Source organism: Protopterus annectens, chromosome 2.part1 (genome assembly GCF_019279795.1).
Source record: "Protopterus annectens isolate FY-2018-M chromosome 2.part1, PAN1.0, whole genome shotgun sequence".
Lineage (NCBI taxonomy): Eukaryota > Metazoa > Chordata > Ceratodontiformes > Protopteridae > Protopterus > Protopterus annectens.
The window spans coordinates 1,879,164,033-1,879,189,229 of record NC_056729.1 but is presented as its reverse complement, the minus strand read 5'-3'; the positions used below and the strand labels follow the sequence as shown (position 1 = coordinate 1,879,189,229).

The 25,197-nt window shown below is 44.2% G+C and overlaps 1 protein-coding gene across 1 annotated transcript in view; it reads left to right on the top strand.

The window, feature by feature from the left end:
- The window catches only part of LOC122794677 (disintegrin and metalloproteinase domain-containing protein 33-like), a 2,280,125-nt gene that overhangs the window by 1,839,662 nt on the left and 415,266 nt on the right, over positions 1–25,197 (top strand). The window contains exon 16 of the mRNA XM_044063306.1: positions 23,044–23,248. Coding sequence (XP_043919241.1) covers positions 23,044–23,248 — 205 coding nt within the window. The remainder of the gene's footprint in view (positions 1–23,043; positions 23,249–25,197) is intronic.

Sequence of the window (25,197 nt, the reverse complement as noted above, 5' to 3'; positions counted from 1 at the left end):
TTCAGGGAAGAATACAAAGGTGTGACTAGACAGATCAAAGTAAACTTAGAACTAACTTTAGGCATGGAAAATCAAAAATGGCTGAGAAGACAAAAGGTTTGCAACTCAAATATTCATCTAGTCAAAGTCACAGCAATAAGTAAAGTTGTCTCCAAAGTAAAAAATTCCAGAGGAGGACTGGCTGCAGGTTCAAAGGGAGATATAATTAGCTTCTCCAACACAAAATTAAGATCCCAGGATGGAACCACCGGTTTTCTAGATGGTCTAATATGTAAATCCCCTGTCAAGAACTGTTTGACTTGGAATCTAAAGACAGACTTGAAGAAACTGGCAAAATATGTGCTTTCATAAAAGTGTAAGAACTGCCTGATTTGAACAATTCACACTGTACTGGAAAAAACAGAGAGGCGCATGGGGTGGATTCTCGTCTCTAATGCAGTACAAACTAGAAAATCTTTTCCATTTAACTAAATATGATTTCCTAGTAGCAGGTTTTCTAACCTCCTTTAAAATCCTTTAAATCCCCCTTGAAGATAGGCAACTACATGCGATGATAAAGTATCCCTTGTCCTGTGTGACAAGGTCTACTCTGTGAAAAAGATGTTCGTAACTGCACTTGACCATTTGCATTAGAATGAGGAAATGAAAGTTATCTACTTACCATAATGCTAGATCCTTGTTGATTTCCATTCATCTCAACTGTTGGGATATCCGCCTCAAGGTGGATCTGAGCTGGCAACAAACTTCAGTGCTTCTCCAGCATTTGAGCTTGTTTCTCCAGCAATAGCAGTCAAGATTCAGATCAAGTGACAGGGACCTCAGGCCTAACAGGACAAAATTATCTTTGGAAAGGGAACCCAAACAGGAAACCACCATGATTAATACATGCACCCCATAAACAAAGGTTTCAGACTTGGTCCATTATGATCCTCCATTAACAAGGCCAGGGTAAAATGGTAATCTGGAATGGGGAAAGGTGGGTAAGATATCAAGACGGACAACAAGGATCTAGCATCATCACCATCTTCAGTTCTTTCTAGCCATGCAGTTCGATGCGCTTCATGTGTGTTCAAAATGCTCACAGTATGTCAGTCAGTAAGTTTTTCCTAGAGTATCTCCTTCTTCCAGTCAGCTAAGTACCCCACTGGGGATTTTCCTTTATTAATTTAATGTTTAAAAAGGCCAACAATTACTTCACATGTGGGAAGCAAATCCTGCATAGAGATGTTCACTCATCTGTGTGCTCAGCTTGGGGTCTCAGCAAAATGTTTCTAATTGCCCTGATGCTGCTAAATTCTGAGCAAAATCCTTCACACAAGTGAAATCCATTGTAAATAGAAAGGAATCATTAATTCATTAAAAGATCTTCTTTATAAGTAAGCCCAGCTTATTTTAACCATCCTATGACCTTCCTAGTTGAAGTTGTTAGTAAGCCATTAGTATGTGTTCCACATTTTGCCCATTTGTTCCACATTATGAGGGCTAGTGTTCCTCATTTTGGAGATGGAAGGTTGAGAGCTATAGGTCTGAGCTATTAGCTTTCTATTTACAGTCCTTAGTTTCAGTTCCCTTGGTGGCTTTGCAACCCACAGCTACTGCTTGGTCATCACAAACACCAGCTTCTGCTATGCTGTTACCGTCATTCCAGTGAAATGGAAAGACAAAACAAAATTAATGACTCTTTCATTTCTGAAAAAGATCCAGTTGCAGCTCCCTGGTCCAGTGGCTCCTAAGCCCAACCCCTTTGTCATGACCCCTTGGGAGGATGCCATGGTTTCCAACCTACAATTCCCAGCTTCCGACACTCGGCTTATGGGTTTCAAGCGGGACACCCTGTCTACCTCAACTACTAAAATCTTCACACAACCTCAGTCATCCATTCTAAAAGGGCACCTAAACCGAAGTGAACCATTTGTTTTTCTTGGCCTCTGCACTCAGCCACTTTAACTCAGGCCAAAGCCCAAGACCTCCTAAAAATAGTACAATAATTCATGGCCTGCATGAAATCCAGAGAGCCCTCCCACATGTCTGCTCCTGAAGACTACCCATCTAAAGGAAGCAGAGTGGTGGCCTTTCAGAAAGATTTGGATTCCTCAAGCTCAGAAGATGAGGACCTTTGGGACAGAGTCCCCAGCTATTTTACATTTTTGGTGGCCATATGGAAGGATATTCCAGAGAACCATAGAGCCAAAGGATGCTCTTCCCCTGGAGACCAGATCCAATTTGCAATGCATGATAAGCATATGCGAAGTAGCCTATGTTGCTGCTGCTTATATTTCATCCATGGAAGCCTTGGAATGGAAAACAGCAGACGAGGCTATTGCTCTAGTAGAATGCGCTCTCACTGGCACTGGTAATTGGAGATTCTTTTTTTTTGTATATGAAAGTAATACAGTTTCATAACCACCTTGACAAAGTGACTTTTGAAACAGATTTCCCCAGAGATGGACCGGAAAAGGAGATAAATAACTGATCCGAATTTCTAAATTTATTTCTGTTGAGAGGTAGAAATGCAATTGTCTGTGAATATGCAGCAAATGTAAGCAATATTCACCTTTGTTGAAAAAATTTGGAAAGAAAACAGGTAAGTCAATGGTTTGATTAATATTAGTTCTGAGACCACCTTTGGAAGAAAAGATGGGTTGGTTCTTAGAGAAATCATATCCTTATGAAAAATCAAATATGGGGTTTTGAAGATAGTGCTTGTATTTTGGAAATCCTTCTGGCAGAGGTAATGGCTATCAGAAAAAATGGTCTTCCATGAAAGAAACTTTAAGAGACAGGAAGCCGCCAGTTCAAAGGGGGGAAAGTACGAAAGACTGCAAAACTACAGTCAGATCCCAAGGAGTTGGAGGGTCTTGAAAAGGTGGTTTCAACCGCAAGGTTCCCTTCATGAATACCTTACACAATCTATGGGAAAATAGTGAATGGTCTTGAAAGTCATTGTGGAAATTGGAAATAGCAGCTAGATGGACTTTAATAGTAGAAGCAGATGTACCTTGTCCAAAAAGCATAGCTAAAAATTCCAATACATTTTCAACTGGTGTGGAAAGGGGTTAAGACCATTATTGTGTGTCCAAATAAAAAATCTTTTTCACTTGCTGTGGTAAAGTTTCCTGGTGGAAGGTTTATGGGAAACCAGTAAAATTCTTTGGACTGGAGAAGATACATTTTTCTGCTTGGCAACTAATGGAATTGGAGGAGCCAAGCTGTAAGCTTGAGGTTCTGAAGATTGGGGTGCACCAGTCCCTCTGGATGAGACAGAAGATCTGGAACTGGGTTCAGAATCCATGGATGGTGAATTAGATGAGAGCAGAGAAAGGGGAACAAGACTCGTTCAAGCCAAAAGGGCATCATGAGGATCAGCTTGCTTCTCAATGTGCTCTCTTTCTTTAAGAAGAGAGGAATCAGAGGGAGGGGAGGAAGCATAGAGTAGTTCTGAGGGCCAGTCATGAAGGAGTGCTTCTCTCGGGGACTCTCCCTGAGAAGGAATTAGGGCAAAATAGCTCCTGCACTTGTTGTTCAGAGGTGATGCAAAGAGGTCACAGCAAGGCTGTCCCCAATGACGGAAAATCTCCTTTGCTACTCAGGGATTTAGAGACCACTCGTGAGGCAGGAGAATGCATCTGCTCAGTTTGTCCACTATCAAGTTCGAGCTCCCCGGTATGTGCATTGCTGTCAGAAAGTAGTTAGAGGATATCGCCCATTGCCACACTGAGAGAGCTTCTCGACAAAGAGGGTAAGACTTGGTTCCGCCCTGTTTTTTGATGTACCAGACAAATGACATGTTTTTTTAATTGAACTGCAATCGTTCCTTGAGGGAAGACAATTTGGAAGGCTTGTAACCCTAAGAGCACTGCCCTCAATTCCAGAACACTGATATGCAGATTGGCCTCCACTGGGGACCAAGTGCCTTGGACTGATATTCCCAGATAATGTCCCCCACCCCATCTGGGGGGTGTCTGTGGTCACTATGGCATTGGGTGGAGGTGGAATGAAGGTACAGCCTAATAGAACTTCCTGAGATTCCATCCACCAGGATAAGTCCTTCTTGCAATGACTGGTGATTAAAATGGAATGAATCACTAGATAGGGCAGGATGGACCACTGGGCTGCCAAAAGCCACTGTAGTAGTCTCATGTGGAATCTCTCTAGGTGAACTAAGGTAATGGCAGCTGCCATGGACCCTAAGGCTTGAAGGACTAAGAGCAAAGGTACTTTGTTGGTGGAGAGAATGGCTTGTACTTGGGATCTGATCTTTTGCAGCCTGTGTAGAGGGAAGGAAGCTGTACACATGATAGTTATAGACAAGCTCCTATGAACTCTAGATCTTGAGTTGGACTTAGTTGAGATTTTGAGTGGTTCTCTATAATGCCAAGGTGAGCAAACAGGTGAAGAATAAAGTATGTTGCTTGAAGCAGTAGATGCCTGGTGGGAGCGGTGATGAGCCAGTTGTCTAGATATGAAAATACCCAGAATCTCTGCAGTTTCAAGTGAGCTGTCACTGCTGCCAAACACTTGAACACCCTGGGGTTGCGGTGAGGGCAAAGAGCAGCACTCTGACCTGAAAATGACTGGCTCCTAGCTGAAAGTAGAGGAGCCTTCTGGAGCACTTGTCCATGTTTAAATGGTAATGCACATCCTGAAGATCTATAGAGCACATCAAATTGTCTTCCTCTAAGAAGGGTAGGATACACTGAACCATGACCATCCAGAATTTTGTTTGATGAACAAACTTGTTTAGAAGGCTGAGGTCCAAAATTGAACAACTCTGCCCCCAACAAAAAATTCACGGACTGTGAAATAACGGGCACAAGCAGAAAGTAAATCTCTTTATTTTCTAGCGCTTCGGTGTTTCCACCTTCAAGGAATATCAAGCATTCAAAATTGGTCTTAAGTCCCCGGTCTGTTTTTGGCACCAAAAAAGACCTCAAGTAAAATCCAGATCTTACCTGGTCTGGTAGGGCTTCTTGGATGACTCATTTTTCTGGCAACTCTTGAATTTCCAGAGCTGCTTGATCCCTCTGATTGGGTGGAACACCAGGGAGTCTTCTTCTTGATCTTGGAATGAAACTGAAGGGAATGTGGTAACCTCTAGCAATAATCCTTTGCACCCATGTACCTCTTATTTGCCGCCAAGCCCTCAAGTGCAAAGAAAATCTTCCACAGACTGCTTCCAGAGGTAAGCAATTGGGTCCCCTTTCAGTAGCACTGGTAGAGTTACTCAGAGAAAGACTCTCTGGAACCCTGACTTTGCAGGGGTTGGTGTCTTCCACTGGAACTCCCCCCCCTTTGCCCCAGGGGAGCCATCACCACATGGATCCCGAAAAGGCCCCTGAGATTTTTTGAACCACATCTTCCCGCTCCTCTATTTCCTAGAATATGACCGTTGGGGAGCAGAAAAAATATATGCCCACTGGAGATTGAATCTTTCCATCTTTCTCGCACCTGGCTAATGTTTCTTTGACTTTGGTGCCGATTAAGAAAAATTCATCAAAAGGAGCATTGACGAAAGAAGACTTAAATGGCTCTGCAAATTCACACAAACACATCCAGGCATGAAGCCTTATGGCAATGCCGGAACCCACTGCCCTCATCATCCCTTTGGCTGCATGAGCGATGAGCCTCATGGACGAGCTGAAAATAGACTTCAGGGTGGCAAGCTGGGAGGCCCCTTTATATTGGACCTCCTCAGACACAGCTCCTGAAAAGGTTATCTGATTACTCCTTGATCAGATCCCTCTGAAGCCTAGTAAAGTGTGCCATAAAATTCAAGGACCTTAAAGGGAAGGTCGATGATGTATACACCTATTTTTTGAATCTGTCCATCATCCTGGACTCTTGATTAGGGGGGATGAACAGTGAAACTCTCTTCTGCCAGTTCCTTTTTGGTGGCTGCCACAACCACCATGGCATCTACTGCTAACCCCTTAGCCAAATCTTGGTGGTGCTCTGGAGCTGAGAAAATCTTGTCTGGTTTCGTGTGAATTGACTATATGGAGTCAGGGGCGTTCCAAGCCTGCTGCATGATCAATTTAATAAGAATGCCAGCAGAACAGTTCACCCAAGAAGTAGATGGGCAAGCACCAAAAGCCCGGATGTAAGGTACACTGACTCCTCAGAGGTAGGGTTTTTGGATTTCAAATAACCCCTCTGTTTCAGGATTTCCAGGATGTTTCCAAAGGAGACATCTTCCAGGGGTGACTAAGGGGAACCCTCCCCATCACTGAAGTCCATGTCTTTTGTGATAGATTCCTCAGGGGAATTGAAGTGTTTCCTCTTACACATCTTTTTCCAGGGTGGGTCCTCGGTGGGAATCTCTGAGGACGATTGGAAGAAGAAGGGCCTTGCACAGGGGTTTCCTGTAGTTTTGATGCTCGCTCCCCAGGAGTGGAGGCTGGTGAAGATCTGGGCGAGAGAGAGTCCCAGGATAAAACTCGGATGTGGAAGAGACCAGCTGACAACCTGCAGAGGCCAGTGCCCTCTCCATTACCCGGAAGGCAGGTCCCACTGGAGAGGAACAGGAGCCCGGAACTGAGAAAGACAACATCGGAACCAAAGACAGACTCCACTCTGAGAAACCCACTCCCGAAGCAGGAGCTGAGGAACAGCCCATGTCAGATGGATTTCCAAGAGTCAAGGGCAACCTTGAAGAAAAAACTGGAGCCAATCTGGAACCTTCAGGCCCAACAGCGGGGCCAGGACCTCAGGAGTCCGTTGATTCCTATGGACCTGAGGAAGTCAAGGTGGATCCTGGAACCAAAAAGGTAAATGCTGTCAGCACCAGAACAGCTGGAACCAGAGGAAATGGAGTCGTAAGCTCTAAGTCTTCACAGGAGGTTAGAGGAGGAAGATTTGGTGGAGTCCTGGGAGGAGAAAGCCCAATCTCCATAAGGGAGTGGGGTCTGGGAAGAGACAAAAAGACCCCTAGCCACTAGGAGCTGATCCACCAACCTCAAGACATCGACTTCAGTCAGACTCCTGGAAAAACGGACAGAGCAGCTTGCGGGGTATTCTGGTCTATTTAAGAATGGACTTGGGAGCTGTCCTACAAAGGGATCCCAAAGATGTTGGCACTGAGGTGACAGGCACCAAGATCTGTGGTGCCGAGGTAGCTATAGCAGACGGTGCCGAAGAAGTCGGTTCCATAGGTTTTTTTATTTTAGTCTTTGGTTCAGCTGGAGCAGTGGGAGCCAAAGATTTGTGCTTTTAGACTGCAAGAGCCAAAGGGGATGCTGGCACCAAGTGATTCCTCTTATGCCCAAGCTCAGATTAGAGGGAGAGGAAGGTGAGGATGTGTCAAACTTGGACAGAGTCTCCTCAAAAGAGGACTTAATTAAACCTTTTTTCTTTCCACTAGGGCCAGGTGACTGAACAGTCTTACTGAAGATGAACGAGTACCAAACAGTATACGCAACAAGAATGCCTGTCAGAGTTAGGCATCTTCCTTCCACAAATCTGGTATTGTTCAAAGCCTGTGGTCCCTCTTGGTTTATCTGCCATGTTGACTATGGCACAAAAAAACAGAGTCAACAAACAGCAGTCACATACACACAGGCACACAAAAAAAAAAAGGAAAGCTACCAACAATGGCAAGCCTAAACTACCCAAACAAGGGTAGGGAGAGGGAAAGTACTACCAACGATGGTAAGGAAAGACTACAGCAAGGTAAAAATAGCACACACACACTCGTCGAGCTGAGGAAGAAAGGAACTACCAGTGATGGTAGAAAGAAACACCAAAGTGTAAGGGAGAGGAATAAACAAAGAAAAAGGCTAAATGGTTAGAAGAGGGCATATATATATATATATATATATATATATATATATATATATATATATATATATGTATGTATATATATATATATATATATATATATATATATATATATATATATATTTTTTTTTTGCATGTATATACATATAAATCTATATATATGTATATAAATCTAAGTAGGCAGGAAAATATTGGGGAGAAAATATGAAAAACTATGAAATATCTACTTAGCTTGCAAGAGAATCTGGCTGACACTTCTTATGACAAGAGCAGCAAATAAGATCTGGGGTAATCTGGAGAAGGGTATTGTGGGTAGTCTTAGCTTGAGTGTTTTTAGCTTGCATGAGCTGTGTAATGGCTGAACTGTTTCAGAGGATCGGGACAGTGTTCCAAAGGTCAAGGCTAAATGAAGATTGGCAACATCAGATGTTCTGTTATTCCCACCATGGAAAAACTCTACCTGGCAGTATTAAAGCCCATTCCATCAGGCACAGGGCAACTACCACTTCTTTCCTCAAAGCAGTCCCTACCCAGTTCATCCTAGAGGCAGCCACATGGAACTCAGTACACACTTCTGCAAAATACTATAATCTAAGCAATATCTCCATGGCTAGAGCAGGTTTCACTACTGCTGTCCTATAAAGCCTTATTTCATAGGTTCATACTAGGCTATCTGCCCTAGGGCATTTATAAGCCTAGCCAGAATGTGTTTGGCTTTCGCCACCCATTTTAAATTTATTTTGCTATGCCCTTTTTCGAGGTTAGTATACTGTGCCTCTGTCTAACAGTGACACAGAAGTGATACCCGGGGTAAACCTACGATCTCCCATCCACTCATCAAGATTCCTCTTGAAGAGAGTCAATGAGGGACTCTGCCTAACCTGGACTGGGATTTTATTCCAGAGTGAAGGGAGCCTCTGGGTTATGAATCTGTCCCTCCAGCATGTCCTATTTATTTCAGTGCTGAGGTTCAAATCCCTCGAGCACGTAGCTCGATGGGATTTGGATTTTCTGAGGTGCAGCATGTCCATTAATTCCGGGTTGGACATGGCTTTATACGTCAGGCACAGATCGCCTCTGAACAGGCGGTATGCCACTGAGTAGAGCTGGAGTTTCTTTAACCAGGCAGCATATGGCATCTGTTTGAGCCTTTTGATCCTCTTGGTGAGGTACTTTTGGGGTCTTTCCAGTTGCTGCAGGTGTCTGGTAAGGTACATCCCAAAAGGGGCATTGTACTCAATTATGGGCCTGATGAGGGATGAGTAAAGAGGCACGATGACCTCCCCTGATCTAGATGTGAATCCCTTCATGATTAGGTGGGCTATATAAAATGTTTTTCTAACCACTTTGGCCACGTGGTTATCAAATGAGAGATGGCTATCAACTTGGGTCCCGAGGTCCCTAATTACTTCTTCTGTACTTAATGGATTACCACCTATGTGGTAATTTGTGGGCACTTTGTTTTTGCCAAAGAGGATGACTATACACTTTTTGGCATTTAGCTTGAGGCCATGGCTCTGGCACCAGTTGTCTGTTTCTATGAGGCCCTTTTGGAGGATGCTTGTGTCGGTTGGAGAGTCGATTATGGCACCCAGTTTGCAGTCATCTGCAAAATTGGTCAGCCACAGTCCCTCCGTGTTGGCCTGTACCTCCGAGAAATATATACCGAACAAGAGAGGTCCCAGGACTGAGCCTTGTGGGACACCACTTGTAACTGGTTTGGAGTCTGACCTGGCTCCAGCAATTCTAAACATGTGGGTTCTGTCCTTGAGCCAGTTTGCAATCCATCTAGTGACATAGGGGTTTATATTTAAGCTGGTGAGCTTATCTATAATGCCCGAGTGGGGTATTGTATCGAAGGCTTTTGCGAGGTCCAGGTAGGCTGTGTGGACCACCTTCCCCTCGTCAATGGCCTTGGTGACTGTTTCAAAGAAATCAACCAGGTTTAAGAGGCAGGATCTGCCCTTAACAAAGCCGAACTGGGTAGGATCCAGTGTCTGTAGGTCCCCAATATCTTTATTTATGAGGTCCATGATGATCCTTTCCATAGCTTTGCAGACCAAGCTAGTCAGGCTTATGGGGCAATAGATTCCAGGGTCCGTAGAGGCTCCACCTTTGTGGAGTGGGACCACTGTTGCTGTACGCCATTCTGTGGGCACATATCCTGTAGTGAGGCTGAGATTGTATAGCTGTTTTATTTGAGGGATTAGTTCCTCTTGGAGTTCATGTAGGACGCAACCTGGGACGCCATCTAGTCCATCCGTTGAGGCACCACATTTATGGAGAGGGACCACTGTTGCTGTACGCCACTCTTTGGGCACATATCCTGTAGTAAGGCTGAGATTGAATAAGAAGTTATTTCTTACCATAACGTTCCATGTGAATTGTTCATCTCGCCTTTGTTCTTACACACGGGTTCGGAGCCGATCCTCGGCTCCGAGTCGGCCGCATCACCAGCTCCGCATCTTCGAGAAAGCTCAAGGCACAGTAATATCCCATGATCCTCAGGTGCTAACCCGCAGATCTAGTTTGCTATACCAGAAGAATCCCTTTTAGAACTGTGTCTAGAACACTTATAAACAGATACTACACAGTGTCTGGAACCCTACTGTCAAGTAGAGGAGAAAAGATGCCATTACTAATGTACAATAACATGCTAACCATATCTAGAAAAGGCTGAAAAGGAATTTAGTTGAAACCGTTCTCCCAGACCGCAGGACGGGGGATGGAGTGGGGGAATGTAAGAACAAAGGCGAGATGAACAATTTACATGGAACGTTATGGTAAAACATAACTTCTTAATGTGAAATTGTTCAATCTCGCCGTTTGTTCTTACACATGGGTAGCGTCCCTAGCTCCTTTTTCCCAGGTGGCTCAAGGGAGAACATTCCTGAGTACAGTGGAACCAAACGTCGCCCTGTCCCTGGAGCTTTTTTCTAGCTTATAGTGGCCGATAAAAGTATGTGGTTTTGTCCAAGTTGCCGCTGCACAAATGGTATCTAAAGGCAAACGAGCAGTATGGGCTGAAGAGGCAGCAATCGCCCTTGTAGAATGAGCTCTGGGTTTGAAAGGGAGTTGCTGTTTCGATTCAGCATATACAAAATTTATGCAATCTGTGAGCCATTTGGATAAGATAACCTTCGTTACTGCCTGTCCTTTCCTTTGGTCAGCATATGAGACAAATAGTTGATCTGACTTTCTGTACTCTTTTGTCCTATGTAAGTAAAATCTTAGTTGCCTGTGAACGTCCAACTTGTGCAATGTGTATTCTAACTTATTGGAATGATTTTTAAAGAAGGTAGGTAGTTCGATAGATTGATTGATGTTCTGAATCGAACAAACCTTCGGAAGGAAGGACGGATTGGTGTGCAAGGTTACTCTATCTGGATGAAAAATCATGTACGGGGGTCAGATAGATAGAGTCTGTAGCTCTGAAACTCTCCTGGCAGAAGTGATGGCAACCAGAAAAAGTGTTTTCCATGACAGGAACTTTAACAAAGTTGTGGCTGCTGGTTCAAAAGGGGGTAACATGAGTTGTAACAGCATGAGATTAAGATTCCAAGGTGCTATTGGATTACGAAAGGGGGGATGGAGGTGAAAGGTACCTTTCATTGAGTCTTTACAAAGTCTGTGGGACATAAGAGAACCATTTTCCCGGCCAATATGAAAATTGGATATAGCCACCAGTTGGACCCTTATAGTGGATGTTGATGCTCCTTCTTGAAGAAGTGTGGTAAGAAAATCTAGTATCTTGCGTACTGGAGCCCCGAATGGATCTATACCTTGTTTGGAGGCCCAGTGCGTAAAACGGTTCCATTTGCTGTTGTACAATTTCCTTGTAGATGGTTTGTGGGAAGATACAATAATTTGCTGTACTGCAGGGGATAGTAACTCCGACCTGGCTAAAATGGGAAGCGGAGCAGCCAAGCTGTCAGTTTGAGGGACTTGAGAAAGGTGTGAAGAACTCCCGACGAATGCGTCAAAAGATCTGGCTCCGGGTCCAGCATCCGTGGTTCCTCCACTTGATGAGATTGAAGGAAGGGAAACCAGATTTGTCGAGGCCAGAATGGGGCTATTAGTATGATGGTCCTGTCTAGACGTTTGGCTTTCTGCAAAAACCTGGGAATTAGTGGAATAGGAGGAAAGGCGTACAGGAGACCCGGGGACCAATCGTATACCAGTGCGTCCCTGGGGACACCCCCTGGAGGGGGTAACAGGGCAAAATAGCTTCTGCATTTGGCATTCAATGGGGATGCAAACAGGTCGCAGCAAGGCTGGCCCCATCTGCGGAAGACCTCTTCCGCCACTTGAGGTTTGAGGGACCACTCGTGAGGGAACAGGATGGCTCTGCTCAGCCTGTCCGCGATTACATTGGAAGTCCCCGGGATGTGCATTGCTATCAGAAAGTGTCCAGTGGACTTTGCCCATTGCCAAATTCTGAGGGCCTCTCTGCATAACGGGTAAGATCTGGATCCCCCTTGCTTGTTTATGTACCAGACCACTGACATGTTGACTGTCTGAACTGTCACTGTTCCCTGAGATAAGGACTTGTGAAAGTGTTGCAACGCTAGAAACACTGCCCTCAGCTCTAGAACATTGATGTGCAGATTGTACTCCAAGTTGGACCATTGACCTTGGACTGTTTGTCCCTGAAAGAATCCCCCCACCCTATCAGGGAAGCGTCCGTGGTTAGAGTTGCTACCGGACTAGGTAATACAAATGGTCGTCCTAGTGTTAGCTCTTGACTGTGTATCCACCACAAGAGATCCTTCTTGCAAGGATTCGTGATCAAGATTTCGTGCAAGAGTGGAAGTTGTAGATACGACCACTGGGCGAATAGCATCCATTGAAGAATCCTCATGTGCATCCTGCCTAAAGGAACTACAAGAAGGGAGGCTGCCATCAAGCCTAGCACTCTTAATATATGTCGTGCAGGGACTCTCTTGTTGTGAAGAAGGAGCGAAATTTGATGCCTGAGGTCTGATACTCTTGGTGGGGGGAGAATAACTTGAGCCAGGGAAGTGTCTAGCTGTGCTCCTATAAATAAGATACGCTGTGACGGCGATAAGACAGATTTTCCAAAATTCACCGTTATGCCTAGTGAAGAGCAAAGACTGATGGTGTAGTCCCTGGCTTGTAGAAGACGATACTCGGTGGTGGCAGATAGGAGCCAGTCATCTAGATAAGGAAACACCCGGAATCCCTTCCGTCTCAAGTGAGACGCTACTACTGCCATGCATTTGGTGAACACCCTGGGGGCTGAGGTGAGACCAAAGGGCAGAGCGTGAAACTGGAAATGACTGGCTCCCAGCTGGAAGCGCAGGTGATCTCTGGATGCCCTGGCCATCTTGATATGGTAGTATGCGTCTTTGAAATCTATAGAGCACATCCAGTCGCCCTTCTGCAGAAAAGGGAGGATTGACTGAAGCGTGACCATCCGGAACTTTTCCTTTTTCACAAAGGTATTTAACTTGCTGAGGTCTAAAATTGGACTCCAGTCCCCTGTTTTCTTTGGAACTAAAAAGAAGCTTGAGTAAGTTCCGGATCCTATTTGGTCCGCTGGGACTGGTTGGATGGCTCTGTTTTCGAGCAACCTTCCTATTTCTATGGTTGCTTGGTCTCGCAGGCTGGGTGGAACGTCTGGGAGATTTTTTGGAGTTGGGTGGCATTTTTATGAAGGGAATGTTGTAGCCTCTGGTAACTATACTTTTTACCCAGGAATCTGATGTAAGATTTAGCCAGGCCTCTGGGTATAAAGCCAAGTGACCCCCGACTACCTCCAGAGTAGGACAGCCGGGCCTGCACTCAGGAGTGCTGGAAGGGCTTTCCAGAGAAGGTCTCTCTGTCGCCCTGATTTTGTGGACCCCCTCTGCCGGCTGGGCGGCGTCTTCCATTTCTTCCCCCTCCTCTGCCTCAGGAGGGGGCGTCACTTTGGGTGTGCTAAAAATATTCCTGAGTCTTTCGGAACCACATTTTTCCTCCTCGTTGACCTTTAGGGTAGGGTCTAGATGGAACGGAAAAACGGACCCCTACAGCAGACAGGGTCTTCCCTTCTTGTTCACACCTTGTGCGAGTCTCCTTTACTTTGGGCCCAAACAAGAAGGCACCATCAAAGGGGGAGTTGGCAAAGGAAGACTTAAAGGCTTCCGCAAAGGAGCATAAGCGCAACCAGGATTGTCTTCTCAGGGCGATCGCTTTAGCTGCCACTCTACTCGACCCTTCGGCTGCGTATGAAATCAGCCTCATGGACGAGTTGACTATGGAATTTAGGGTGTTAAGTTGCGCTGTCACTTTCTCGGCGACAGCAGCATCTGTGTGTCCCTGGAGAGTATCTCCCAGTTCCTTAATGAGATCTCTCTGTAAACGCATGAAATGCGTAAGGTAGTTGAGCGATCGGATGGAAAAAGTCGCCGAACTAAATATGCGCTTCCCATATCTATCCATTGTCCTAGAATCCTTATTAGGAGGATGGACAGAGGAAGATGATTCAGACATCTCTTTCTTAGTGGCCGCCGCCACCACCATAGTATCTATGGAAACTCCTTTTGTAAGATAAGATTTATCCTGGGGAGCCGTCATGTATTTATTTGGTTTACGAGGGACTGGTTCCACTGTATCAGGTGTTTCCCAAGCCCTCCGAGCTATTAGGTCCATGAGATCGTCAAAGGGTGGAGTCACCCAGGAGGTAGAAGGTTGAGTCCCAAATGGCTTCAGTAAGACCGATTCATCCATAGAAGGGGTAAGGGTTTGCCAGTCCCCCCTTTGTTTCAGGATTTCCAAAATGTCTGCAAACGAGACATCCTCAGAGGTGGACCGTGGGGACCCTTCTGTTTCATCTAAATTGGTATCAGATGTGAGAGATTCCTGAGGGGAATCTATGTGCCTCCTCTTGCACAGTCGTTTCCTCAGAACATCCTCAGCGGGAGCTTCTGGGGATGCATCTGAGGAACCAGAGTCGCCCTGTGGGGACTTCTGAGGCATTGGGTCTCGACGCTTGGTAGGCACCGAAGGCACAGAAGCAGAACGCGGACCTTTTGGGGAAGGAGACGAAGATACTGATGAAGTATGTGTCTGATCAGACAAGACCTTCCTCATGATGTCAAAGGCACCGGTGCCCCGACCCGAAGATCCGACCCGATCCGAAGAAGAAGGTCGTTTCTCCGGGATCGGAACCACGGGCTCCGACACCGAGGATGGATCCGAACTGATCTGAGCCAAGGCACCGAGGGGAAGAGTCGGAACCGATATCTCGGTTCGACTATCCCCCCCAGAACCCAGGAAAGATCTTCGGCTCCGAGACTGTCCGGCTGGTTCCGAAGGAGTCGAAGTCAACGGAGCCGATAGCACTACTGGAGAATTCGGCACCGAGGGCTCTACAATCATCGGTTCTTCGACTCCTAACACCGATGACTCGACGGGTCTCGGAGGAGGAAGTGTTGAGGGAACTGGAATAGCTTCGAGTTTCGAAACCAGCTGGGACGAAACCTCGCTTAATTTGGACAAAGCCGAGTTCTCCATAAGCTTCTGTACCACTCGGTCCACATTGGAGTCGGAAAGTGGCCTCGAAGAACGGGTCGAAGGGATCGAAGCCGTCACCGAGCGAAGGATAGCAGACGGTGGTACCTCTGATACCGGCTCCAAGACCTGAGCCTCATGCAGAGATAAACTCTTGACACCCGGCACCAAAGTCATAGGAGCCGGTGTCCGAATCTGAAAAGAGGTGCTTGAGCCGATGACTTGGGCTCCGACACTCTTGAAGACTTCGAACCCTTCGAAGACTTAGAAACCTGTTCAGCCTTGTCCAGGGCCTCCTGAAACTCGGGTTTAAGCAACCCTCTATCAACCAACTTCCTGCGTCTTTCCAGCATGACCCTCCCACTAAAGGAATGACAAATGGAACAGTCTTCCTGCAAGTGGAGAGGGCCAAGACAGTAGACACAGGATGAGTGGTTGTCAGTAATGGACATCTTCTGTCCGCACTGACACCTTTTAAAACCAGATTTGGTCTTTTCTGACATTTTAAAAGAAAGGGAAAAATCCAAGAAAAAGCACAGCACACTTAAGAAAAAATCCCTATATAATACAATTTAAATGTAATATATATATATAAAATGTAAAACACACACAGCACACTATGATATATATATATATATATATATATATATATATATATATATATATATATATATATATATATAAAAATAGAAAAAGTTAAAGGCAAAAAACTATTATTATTATTTTTTTTTTTTTTTAAAGTACTGTAAATTCTGACAGAAAACGGCCTAAGGCCTTTACTAAGAATTTTAAAGTAACAAACTAACTAAACTAGTTTTAAACAACAACTGCATAATAAAACTTATCAAACACTATAAAGAATGAGTATAAATCTGTAAAATTAGAAGTATATAACAAGAAAAATAGAAAACATTTTACTGGCCCGAGTCTCTCGATGCGATCTGCTGCTAGCGGCAAACTAGATCTGAGGGTTAGCACCTGAGGATCATGGGATATTACTGTGCCTCGAGCTTTCTCAAAGATGCGGAGCTGGTGATGCGGCCGACTCGGAGCTGAGGATCGGCTCCGAACCCGTGTGTGAGAACAAATGGCGAGATTGAACAATTTCACATCAGTAGTTTTATGTTTGGGTTTAGCTCTTCTTGGAGTTCATGTAGGACGCAGCCCGGGACACCGTCTGGTCCCATTGATGCTGTGTTTTTTGCTTTGGAGAGGGCGGCTCTTACCTGAGCATCTGAGATGTCAGGGGGGCAGCACTCAGCTGGGATAGATATTTGCCCTTTTGGTGGTGGGGGGGTTTGCACTGAACCTGTCAGCTAGGATGTTGGCAATGTCTGTGGGTTCAGTGTATTTTTTGTCATTTTGGACTAATTCTGAGCATATCTGGGAATTACCACCCAGGTTCCTAACATAACTAAAAAAAGCATTGTGATTATCCTTAGTGTCCTGTGCAATTTATCTCTCGAAGCTGGCCTTAGACAATTTTATGAGTGCCCGTAGTTTTTTGCTAATACTGATCAGTGATGCCTTCCCTTTTTGGGATTTTGCTCTATCATTTAGTAGCTTCCTCCTTCTATTGTATAGTTTGTTTATGGCTGGGGTCCACCAGACAGGACGTCTGCCTTTGAAGGATTGGGTCTTGGTTTTATTTGGGATCGCATGATCCATGCATTCCTGAAGGTGTTCATAGAATGCGTTTATAAAGGATTCTGCAGTCTGGGCCATATTTTCCACAGGCCCGGGGGCTTTGAAGGATTCCACCTTGGTTTTGAGGAGTGTGAAATTTGCTTTAGAGAAGTTTTTCACTGTGGCTTTCTGGGCAGGGGGTGGGGTCGGGATGTGAATATCCAGTGAGATTAGTTTATGGTCTGATCTTACCAGTGAGGGATACACTTCTGGTCTGGAGCATAGAGTCCCCATGTTGGTGATGATCAGGTCCAGTATGTTTTCCCCTCTTGTGGGAGTGGTAACAAGTTGTTCCATAGCATTCGAGTTCATAAATTCTAGGAACCTTTGGGCTAGGGTGTTGGAGCTAGAGTAATGCTCCCAGTCTATGTTTGGGTAGTTGAAGTCGCCCAATATAATGGTGTTTGGAGAGACCTTCATATTTTCCAGTGTTCTCAGAAAGGCCGAGTGGGGTTCCTGGGTTTGGGAGGGTGGTCTGTAGCAGGCTATAAACTGGAAGGCAGTTTTACCCACTGTTAGTTGCACATGGATAGTCTCTGATGCTTCGTGCTTTGCCACCAACCTGGAGGTGTGGGTATCTTTGATGAATATCGATACTCCCCCTCCTTATGTGGTTCGGTCCAAGTTTTGGGGCCGAAAAGCATGGTATGAGGTATAACCTGGTAGTGCTGTGGTGCTCTCGGGAGCCCTGAACCAGGTTTCTGTTACTGCACAGATATCGATGTTCTCCATGCTAAGGAGAGTTTCGAGTGCGTGCATCTTGAGGTTTAGACTTCTGGCGTTGAGTAGCATTACTCTTAGTTTCTTATCCCTTGTGATACCTATGGAGGTGGGTTTGTCTTTTGAGCCTTGCCTAAAAAAGGCACTATGGGGGTAGCAAGAGCCTTTGCCAATATCCGAAAGCCCAGGGGTGACAGGTGCAAGCCGTCCCTAGCGAAGCATCGTGGCTTGTCGAGCATATCATCCCAAGCTGACAGGCACTGGATCCCCTTTGAATGGCACCAGTACTTAAGCCAATTGTTGAAATTGATCATCTTGTCTTCATACTGTGGCATCATTCTTGGTGAGGGTAAGATGCTACTCAAGGTCAGGGTCATACCGACATGCTCAGAGAGCTCCTTTATGTCTCTTTTCATGTAGTCCAGGGAGGTACGTCTCAGGTCATTCACACCAGCATGGACAATGACTGAGTCATATTTGTACTTGCCTTGGAGTGACCTGAGTGCTTGTGTTATGTGGCGGATCCTAGCGCCCAACAGGCTGCTCACCGTGATCCTCTCCTTGTTCAGCCTGATGAGCGGGACGTCAGTGTGCCTGATGATAGTCACCTATTACAAGTGTATCAGGTGTGTTGTTTAGTCTTAAGGGCTGTGACTGTTCGGCACACTGGCTTTGTGAGATATGTGTTGCACGTGTTTTGTTTTTGGGTAGCGGTTGCTTGTGTGTCTGCTTTGGAGGTCTCTGCTGCTTAGGCAGATCTTTATTTAGAGCCTCCAAGTATGTTTTTCTGTGATTATGTGTTTGGTTTGCTGTCGTGGTAGGTCTATGTGAGACTGGAATTGTAGTGAGTGTGGTTTCCTTCTCCTCCTGACTGGTTATGCCAGTACTGAGTTGAGAGAGCTTAGCCTCCAGTTTGGCTATATGGTTGCATCTCTCACCTGTGTTGGAATTTGTTGGGAGGAGGAGAGGGTTGTCTGTGTACATGAGGCAGTTGTAACATTGCCTCAAGATTCCCAGATTCACCAGCTGGACCGGAGAGGAGATTGACAACTGACCTTTGGACATGCTAGAATAATATTGGGAATTCCTTAATAATTGAAAACAAGGGCCAGTGGGGAGGTGAGGGTGTAGTGCTTTTAATTTTTAGTGTTAACTTATATAATTGCTTTAGCGCGCAAGTGCCAGGTAACTTAAGTGCAATGTGTTACAGGTAACTTAAATGCAAAAACGACAAACAGTAACTTTCTTTCAAGTGAAACAAGGAAATAAGTACAGTAAGCAATGCGGATATCACTAGTGATCCACAGAAGCGCTGAGAAGCCATGTATTAGGTGGAATTAGCGTTCCAGGGAAATAACAAGCAAACAAACAACAAGCATATAAACAAAGCTAGATTCAGCAGGCCTGGATCTAGTCTATGCTATAGCAAACAAGGTGTACCAATTTCAGTAAGATACAGTTCAAATATTCAGGCACTATAAACCTTTAACCAGAAATTCCCAGCTCAGAAGGGCAGAGTCCAGCCTCTTCTCCCACAAGAGTGCAGACCCCGAACCTTCTTAATGTAAAATAACTGGCCTGAAGCCCAAGTGCCTAAACCAGAGCTAATACACTTTAAGAATAACAGACACTGGGCTCTCAATCAGCAGTTCCCAACTTAGAAGGATGAAAGCTACCTGTCCTGCCACCACAGTGCATGCCACAAACCTTCCTAATGTAAAACAACTGGTCTGAAGCCCAAGTGCTTAATCCAAAAGACTTAGAATGATAGCTACACTTTAATCAAGTTACTACCAAGCAGTAATAAATATAATTGAATACTTTAGAGAATGCCTGGATTAGTGCTCAAGTTACACAAACAAAGCTAGATCCAGCAGGCCCGAATCCAGTCTATGCCACAGCAAACAAGGCACACCAACTTCAGTAAGAAGCAGTTCAGATATGCATGCACTATAAGCCTTTAACCAGAAATTCCCAGCTCAGAAGGCAGAGTCCAGCCTCTCCTCCCACAAGAGTGCAGACCACAAACCCTCTTAATGTAAAATAACTGGCCTGAAAGCCCAAGTGCTTAAACCAGAATTAATACACTTTTAGAATAACAGACACTGAGCCCTCAATCGGCAGTTCCCAACCTAGAAGGATATAAGCTACCTGTTCTGCCACTACAGTGCAGACCACAAACCCTCTCAGTGCAAAACAACTGATCTGAAGCCCAAGTGTTTAAACCAAAAGGCTTAGAATGAGTTACACCAAGAAGTAATAAATACAATTGAGTACTTTTAAGATGATGCAAAAGTAAATAAAGTAGGTAGAAACACAAGTACAGAAAAAGCAGATTACATTTTTTCTTTTTCTTTTTCTGAACAAGTGTTGAGATCAAAGAAACAGATTTGAGTGCTGAAACTAGAAAACTGGCTAGTTATAAGAAAAAAAAAACTAAGCTAGAAGGCTTCCCTCCAACACAGAAGGGCTTGGGGGCTCAGAAGCCTACAAATAGTCTATACCACTTAACAGGAAAAGCAGGAAACAAGCTTAAATTTTCTTTTTTTTCTTTTTCCCAGATGCTCTCTTTGTACACAGTAGGAGTGCCTGAAATCAGAATATGATCTCACTGCACTCAGTTGAGTGAGCAAATGAGATTGGCCCAGAAAGTGTATCCAAACACAAATTTACAAGAGGGGTGGGCAATTTCAAGGCCACTAAGATTAACACCAAAACAAAAACAGGGAGAGTGGGTGGGACTAACTGAAGAGCAGAGTCAACTTCCAGTTCAGTTAATATTCTTGCAACACACAGTTAAAATCAATTTAAATACTATATTTTTTTTGAAAAAAAAGTGCAGATAAAGGTACTTAAATTCTCTTATACGTCCAGTTGAATACAGCAAGTTCTTAGCCGGCCAAAGCTGAGGTTTTTAAGCAGAAAATATTTCACACTGTACCACTTAAATAGGCAAGGACAGGAAATCAAAGAATGTGGCTACCCCCACACCTGTAATTACTAGCAAATAACAAAATTCAGCAAACACTGACTAACTTCCAGTTCAGTTAATATTCCTGCAACACACAGTTAAAATCAATTTAAATACTGTATTTTTTGAAAAAAAAAAGTGTAGATAAAGGTACTTAAATTCTCTTATACGTCCAGTTGAATACAGCAAGTTCTTAGCCGGCCAAAGCTGAGGTTTTTAAGCAGAAAATATTTCACACTGTACCACTTAAATAGGCAAGGACAGGAAATCAAAGAATGTGGCTACCCCCACACCTGTAATTACTAGCAAATAACAAAATTCAGCAAACACTGACTAACTTCCACTTCAGTTAATATTCCTGCAACACACAGTTAAAATCAATTTAAATACTGTATTTTTTTGAAAAAAAAGTACAGATAAAGGTACTTAAATTCTCTTATACATCCAGTTGAATACAGCAAGTTCTTAGCCGGCCAAAGCTGAGATTTTTAAGCAGAAAATATTTCACACTGTACCACTTAAATAGGCAAGGACAGGAAATCAAAGAATGTGGCTACCCACACACTTGTAATTACTAGCAAATAACAAAATTCAGCAAACACGGACTAACTTCCAGTTCAGTTAATATTCCTGCAACACACAGTTAAAATCAATTTAAATACTGTATTTTTTTGAAAAAAAAGTGCAGATAAAGGTACTTAAATTCTCTTATACGTCCAGTTGAATACAGCAAGTTCTTAGCCGGACAAAGCTGAGGTTTTTAAGCAGAAAATATTTCACACTGTACCACTTAAATAGGCAAGGACAGGAAATCAAAGAATGCGGCTACCTCCACACCTGTAATTACCAGCAAATAACAAAATTCAGCAAACACTGACTAACTTCCAGTTCAGTTAATATTCCTGCAACACACAGTTAAAATCAATTTAAATAATGTATTTTTTGAAAAAAAGTGCAGATAAAGGTACTTAAATTCTCTTATACGTCCAGTTGAATACAGCAAGTTCTTAGCCGGCCAAAGCTGACGTTTTTAAGCAGAAAATATTTCACACTGTACCACTTAAATAGGCAAGGACAGGAAATCAAAGAATGTGGCTACCCCCACACCTGTAATTACTAGCAAATAACAAAATTCAGCAAACACTGACTAACTTCCAGTTCAGTTAATATTCCTGCAACACAGTTAAAATCAATTTAAATACTGTATTTTTTGAAAAAAAGTGCAGATAAAGGTACTTAAATTCTCTTATACGTCCAGTTGAATACAGCAAGTTCTTAGCCGGCCAAAGCTGAGGTTTTTAAGGTTATATAGATGACCTAGTTTTCACTTGTTGGCTTTTGGACTCCACCCAAGAAGTAGTACTGCAAGACTGACTACGAAAAACATAGTAGAGTTGTGTCACACTTACCATAACCGTAGATGTTCAAGTACATCAGTGTTGCAGTACATATTCCCACCCTCCAACCCTTGTGTCTACTGACTAGTTTTCTCCCCCCTTGCTGGGTGCACAGGGTAGAGGAGTTCCCTGCAGATACTTCTCTTATGTCCATCATCCCCTCTCTACCTCCTAGGATCTTCCTCTTTTTTACTCAAATTCAGAAAACTGTGGAAGTTGTGCTGTCCTCAGGCATCAGACTGCTTTTCACTGGTTATTAAGACCTGAAGATGGCACTAGATATCCTCCTTATACGCTGATGTCCAGACGTCTGTCCTCAGATGTCCATCGGCTAGGGATGATGCAAAGCCTCTTGAAATCAGGCTGATCACGGGCTTCTCCATGGCAGAAAGACCCAAGAATTAGTACTGCAACACTGATCAACCTGAACATCTACAATTACAGTAACTGAGACACAACTGTATTTGGTCTCCTCCATCTGTCTCAACTGTTGGGACAAAGTCCCCAGCTACCTAAATTCCAGGGTGGCTTCATAGCAGGTACTTTTTGAGTATGGGGGGAACCAAAAGTTGCTCTGGATCTGGAATGGCAATCCAATTTGTATTGTCTGACAAATGTGTGCATGCCAGCCCAGGTTTCTGCAGCACTGATATCATCCAATGACAAATGTTTGAAAAAGCAGTGGATGTTGAAACATACTTAATGGAAATTTTCTCTTGGCTTGGTTGAAAGGCATTAATTGTTAAGGTAGCATAAGCATTCTCCCTCTTCTACACATGAACTGAATTCTGCAAGGTATACTTCAGAAACAGAGTTGATGATAATGGCATTTCCTGAGCCCTGAATTTTTGTTACCACTAAACTAACTTTGTGTGCTTGTTACTTATACTATTAATGGTACGTAAGCTGGTGATTAATAACAAAACAGCAGGCTAAGCAGAGCAAATGACAATATTTCTCTGTCTGTTTCTTTTTCAGAGATGCAAAATGTGGTAAGATCCAGTGTCAAAGTGCAGCCACAAAACCAAAAGGCACCAACACAGTCTCTATAGACACTACTATTAGGCTGGAGGGACGGGAGGTGAAGTGCAGAGGAACATTTGTCTACACTAAACATGAGGAAGAGAAAGATCTGCCAGACCCAGGACTTGTAATAGCTGGAACTAAATGTGGTGCTGGAATGGTATGAAACAAACGGATATCAATGTGTGAATTTTAGAACTGCCAATGCATTATTTAAAGGGACAATCACAGGGATTTTTTTTTGTTTTGATTCAGCCTTTGTTTACATTTCATAGGTTCATAGGTAGGTACTAGGCTATCTGCCCAAGGGCATTTATAAGCCTAGCCAGAATGTGTCAGCTTTCGCCGCCCCATTGATTAATTAACTGAGCCTCTGTCAAGAAGAGCCAATGAAGTGATCCCAGGGCTGTATTTTTTGTTACCCATCCACTCGTCAAGGTTTCTCTTGAAGAGAGTTTGTGAGGGGCTCTTCCTAATGTAGTTAGGAATTTTGTTCCACAGCATGGAGAGTCTCTGTGACAGGAATCTATCCCTCCAGCATGTTCAATTTATTGTTGTGGCAAGGTTTAGCTCACTAGAGCGAGTGGCTCGCAGTGACTTGGATTTCTTTAGGTGGAGAATGTCCATCAATTCTGAGATGGACATGGCTTTGTAAGTCAGGCAGAGATCACCTCTGAGTAAGCAATATGTGACTGAGTACAGCTGCAGTTTTTCCAGTCAGGCTGCATAGGACATATGTTTGAGGCCAGTAATCCTCTTGGTGAGGTACTTTTGTGGTCTTTCCAGCTTTTGGAAGTGTCTTGTGAGGTACATCCCAAATGGGGCAATGTACTCTATGATGGGTCTGATGAGTGACGAGTAGAGGGGCACTATAACCTCTTTATTTCTAGATACGAACCTTTTAGTAATTCGATGGGCTACATAGAAGGATTTCCTAACTACTTTTGCAATATGATTGTCAAAGGAGAGATTACTATCTACCTGGGTCCTCAGATCTCTTATTACCGCTTCTGTATTAAGGGGGCTGCTACCTATGTGGTAATTCATGAGTGTTTTGTTTTTCCCAAACGGGATGACTATGTATTTTTTGGCATTTAGCTTGAGACCATGACTTTGACACCAGGTGTCCATCTCAGTAAGGCCCTTTTGGAGAATGTCCGTGTCAGCTGGAGAGACAATTATGGCTCCCAGTTTGCAGTCATCGGCGAACTTGGTTAGCCATACTCCTCTTGTGTTTGCCTGTACTTCTGAGAAGTATATGCCGAAGAGTAGGGGTCCCAGGACCGAGCCTTGTGGGACACCACTTGTGACTGGTTTAGAGTCGGATCTGGAGCCCACTATTCTTACCATGCGAGTTCTGTCTGTAAGCCAGTTGGCAACCCATCTCGTGACGTAGGGGTTTATATTCATGCTGGTGAGTTTTTGTATTAATTCCCAAGTGGGGAATGGTGTCAAAAGCCTTGGCGAGGTCAAGGTAGGCTGTGTGAACTACCTTCCCCTCATCTATGGCCTTGGTGAATGTCTTGAAGAAGTCAATCAGGTTTAGTAGGTATAATATGCCCTTAACAAAGTCGAACTGGGTCGGGTCAAGTGTCTGGAGGTTCCCAATGTCTTTGTTAATGAGTTCCATAGCCTTGCAGACCAGGCTAGTCAGGCTTATGGGGCGATAGTTACCAGGGTCAGTTGTGGTCCCTCCATTGTGGAACGGAATAACCATTGCTGTGCACCATTCTATGGGCATGTAGCCTGTGGAGAGGCTGAGGTTGAACAGTGTGTTTAGGTGGGGGGTAAGTTTGTTCTGTAGTTCGTGTAAGATGCAGCCTGGTACACCATCTGGCCCCATTGACGCTGTGCTTTTGGTTTTTGAAAGGGCTGTTTTCACCTGTGCGTCTGTGGTTTCTGGGACACTACACTTTTCCGGTATTGTTGTGGGCCCTTTTGGGGGTGAGAGGGGGGCGAAGTTTGCACTGAATCTATCTGCCAGGATGTTGGCAATATCAGTGGGTTCAGTATATTTTGTGCTATTTTGCACTAGCTCAGAGCATATCTGTGAGTTGCCACTTAGATTCTTGACATAGCTAAAAAAGGCTTTGTGGTTATCTTTCGAAT